At 30.1% G+C, this 4,199-nt stretch overlaps 1 protein-coding gene across 3 annotated transcripts in view; it reads left to right on the top strand.

The window, feature by feature from the left end:
- Positions 1-2,950, top strand: part of LOC100163144 (putative inorganic phosphate cotransporter) — an 88,470-nt gene extending 85,520 nt beyond the window's left edge. For all 3 annotated transcript variants that reach the window (XM_001951841.5, XM_029488403.1, XM_003243869.4), the window contains one exon: positions 91-2,950. In XM_001951841.5, coding sequence (XP_001951876.2) covers positions 91-288 — 198 coding nt within the window. In that variant the 3' untranslated portion in view covers positions 289-2,950. The remainder of the gene's footprint in view (positions 1-90) is intronic.
- Positions 2,951-4,199: the final 1,249 nt, after the last annotated feature.

Genomic DNA, 4,199 nt, shown 5'->3' with positions numbered 1-4,199 from the left:
ACTGTATATTATCGTAATATAGTAACATACAGTTGTATATTGATTTACTCTCAAATTAAATTTTCCTTTTGTGCTCGTTAATCGTTTCAGCCTACCCAGGCAGCCTGGAGAGTGGTGTTCATAACGTCGGCGGTCGTGTACATGGTGTGCTGTACGATTTACCTGGTGTTCGGCAACGGCACCCGTCAGCCATGGGACAATCCGTCCAACGACCAAATGAACTTGGAGCACAAGAAAAACAAGAAGAAGAACAAGATGGCCATGGACATCGAGGACACCGTTCAGTGAACGGAGACTCCAACGTCGTACCCCCACCCACCCCGCCCACCATGTCAGTCCATATACCCGACGACCCTTGCCTCCCGGTCATCCCCCTCTCAATCAATCATCCTACCGCCACCATCCCGCTAAATCATCAACCACCCAACCCCATGCCACTGCAAAATTGCGCGAGTATCACCCCTATCATATGTATGCATATTATATTCCCAGCTACATATACGCTGGTGCGTTTTTGTGTAAAAGTTTATAAGGAAAGTCTGTAACAAGCACGACGAATACGATGTGCGTATTACGCGTACCTATGTATGTGTATGTGTAAAAGTGAATATTGTGTGTAGGTTAATAAAACAAAAAGTAAAGCACGTCTGTGAAATGGTTTGAAATATAAAAAAAATGGATAATTCTTCGTAACGGTATATTATAATATAATATAATATTGTTGATAAATGTATACACACTTTATTTATTATTTTGTTTTAAAAAAACTTAATTTTTTTAGATTTACATTAAACTTACTCGGGTGTCGAATCTTGACACCATAGAAAGCACATTCTATTAATTATATTTATAATTATATTTTTTTATAATAATTATTAATGAATAATAATAAAAAAAGTCGATGTTAGATCATTATTGTCTATTTTTAAAAATAAAACTTATTTAATTGATAAATTATGAAAATAAGTTGAATTTTTCGTTCTATATATGACTATTTAGCTTTTTAATAAAAAATTAAAAATATATATGAAAAATTGTGATATTGTTAGAAGTATATTGTTGCTCCGGAAAAGTACATAGCCTGATGTGTTCTTGATTTTCTCAAAATTTATGTCTTCCCCATTTAAAAACATTAATTATTCCCTCTCAATTTTCCGATCATAATATTTCGATAGATTGTAAGAAAAAACGAGTAAACGCAATAAGATTAAAATATATATGATTAATTATGTAAATTAAAAAAGAGAAAAACCAAAAAAAACATAATTTGATTATTATTACATGATCTTGTGTTCCTTCGACTAGCTCAATATATTCGTTGTTTTAGACATGCATGTTTTTAAAAAAGATGTGCAAAATGTAACTAAAAAATTAAAATAATCTTAAGCAATAAATAAAATAGGTCATAATATTTTGTTTCTCTGTAGGTGACATTTTTTGAGAGCGTGTACGGTGAACTGGGCATTTCACGAAAGGGGAAATTATGCAAACATTTCTCATTAATTTCTTTCACATTTTGTCAGTATTTTTTTTTTCACATATATATTATAAAATTATTAATTATATTATTATCACTGCATAATTTTTTTCCAATGTGATAGTTATTATATTTATTAAATTATTCGTTAAAAGATTTATTATATAGTAATAAAGTTAAATTTTATGTTTAAGCGTCTGTTTCTGGATTATATATATTATTGTTGTATTCAAGTTTAGGATTTGTCGTTTAGTGAGAATGATAATATTACTGTTACAAATAATAATAATTATAATACAAATTTTTAATTAAAAAAAATATGTTATAATAGTTATTTATTAGAAATCCATTAAAAACGACTCTTTGTACCATATAAATGTTATAGGATAATATATATTTATATATTATAATATATAGAGAGAATATTTAAAAAAAATGTATCAAATTTTTTTCCAAATTACTATTATAGTTGAGCCAATAAGTTACCAAAAAAAAAAAAAAAAAACTCAAAAAACAGTATATGACGATAAATTTATCTTAAATCACTGCTCTATCAAAATAAAAAAAAACTATCAAACATAATATATTATATATATTTATTTATAATATATATGGCTCATTATTTAGTAGATAGTTTATTATTATCTTAACGTTATGTTAATTTGTTTTTACCTTATCCTTCTATTTAACAGGGTAATAGTATTATTTAAATTTAGACCTAAAATATTATATAGTACCTAACTTAAGTTCATATCATTGTCTGATGATAATGATTATATTATTATTATTATTATTATTATTATTATTATTATTATTATTATTATTACGTAGGATATTTATTTGTTTAATTTAATTAATTTATTATTATTTTTTTTTACCTTTAATTTGTATTTTTTCGCACGTTACTTAAGCACAGTTAATGTTTATCACTGACTTTCAAATTTTACTTATTACTAGCAAGTACATGATTATTTTTTTAACCCTTGTATATTGAAAATGTTCGATGACGACCAAAAAAATGTTGTCTCCCCGACCAAGTCTATCGATATTATACAATATACTACATTAAGGTGAAACCATCGATTCGCACACGTACCGCTTACTAATTAATATCGTTCATACAATTCGGACGAGGTCCATTTAGGGGATGATTATTTCGGAGAGGAGAGAACCCCAGTCGTTAATTCAAACAATAACAGATAAACAAACAAAATACAAGGGTTAAAGGAATTACCTAATTATTTATTCAATTAATGTATTTTAAAAAGAAGCGCGACCCAATTTCAATGAACCATTTATTAATCCGAGACCACTCACGTGCGATTCTGTATCGTACGTTTTACTGTACTTATATTGATATAAAATAAAAACAAAATTAAATGACTGTTCATTAGTGGAAATTATGTGTTTATTATTGTTTAGGTTGTCAATTATTATTCTAGAAATAAATACATGAGTTGTCAATAACTGTTATTATTGTTGTTTTTTTGCATCCTTAAAAAAAACCACCTTACTCGACGACGCAGTTGGTGACATTGTAGTGTTTTTTTTTAAAAAAAAACTGAGTCAAATGCGACTTTACGCAAATATTGATAATAATTAATATTTAAATCACAATATTGATCGATGAGTTTTATTTGCAGATACGTATTGCGAACCACTCACTGAGTCTGAACATTTTCAAAATAAATTACAAGACGACTGTCGGTACATGCGTGTGTTTGTCATCATGGACATAATATTCTATACCACCATAGTGAGGTCGATAAGATTGGAGGGCGGAAGTAGTAATACGTGCACCGCCTCCTCTCTCAGTCCGACACAATGCTAAACAAATTAAAAGGAGAACGACCGCAGTGGATGAGCTTTGAACCCATGAACATAATACCACCCAGATTATAATAAAATATAATGTCCAATGATATCGCATGTCATTTTAGACTTAGATTAAATAATAATAATAATAAAAAAAAAATTGAACCTCAGGCATGAACGCAATACTTTGCAGGGTTCGCCTGACTCGAGTTTTTAACTCCGAAGCTGCGGTTGTGAAGATGCGCGCAAACCTAGGGAAGTTTTCAACTGGACTTATCTGCAATATAACATTATTATAGACTACGAGCAGACTGTCCCGATGCCTATTATAATACGACGTAATATTACAGTTATCGTCAGGGGCATATCAACATGTTTCCCGTGAGTAGGCCTGTAGAAAAGTTCCACCCTAAATAACTAAAATAATAATAACATAATATACTGCACTGAATTATCATTTAACTAGCTACTATAAAATATGATATATTCATTGGGTAAGTATGCAAAAGAAATTTTATTTGAATACTAAATACTAAAACTTTGCCGCTGTAGACACGTGCCTTTAGTGCCTGCATATTAATACGCCACTCGTTATCGTGTTAGATTATGCGCACTTGGCGCGTGCAGAGTAGACATCGAAGAATGGTTGAGACAATTGGACACGGAGAGATAGGAGGTCGTCGAGAATGAGTTATCTATACCAAAGTCAGCTATAAGTCGCAAAATTGTAAGTTTTAAAAAATAAAATAGATATGCATATCATGTGAAAACCGCGCCAACGCATAAATAAGCACATGCGACATGGCGAAGTTGGAGAATATTATATTACCTACCTATATAATAGTCGTACATATAACATCACGTGTACGCTGTGCACTTGCTTAGCACGCAACGTGAATTTCACATG

The sequence above is a fragment of the Acyrthosiphon pisum genome, chromosome A1 (genome assembly GCF_005508785.2).
Source record: "Acyrthosiphon pisum isolate AL4f chromosome A1, pea_aphid_22Mar2018_4r6ur, whole genome shotgun sequence".
In the NCBI taxonomy this organism is placed as follows: domain Eukaryota; kingdom Metazoa; phylum Arthropoda; class Insecta; order Hemiptera; family Aphididae; genus Acyrthosiphon; species Acyrthosiphon pisum.
This window is presented reverse-complemented; position numbering and strand designations above follow the sequence as displayed.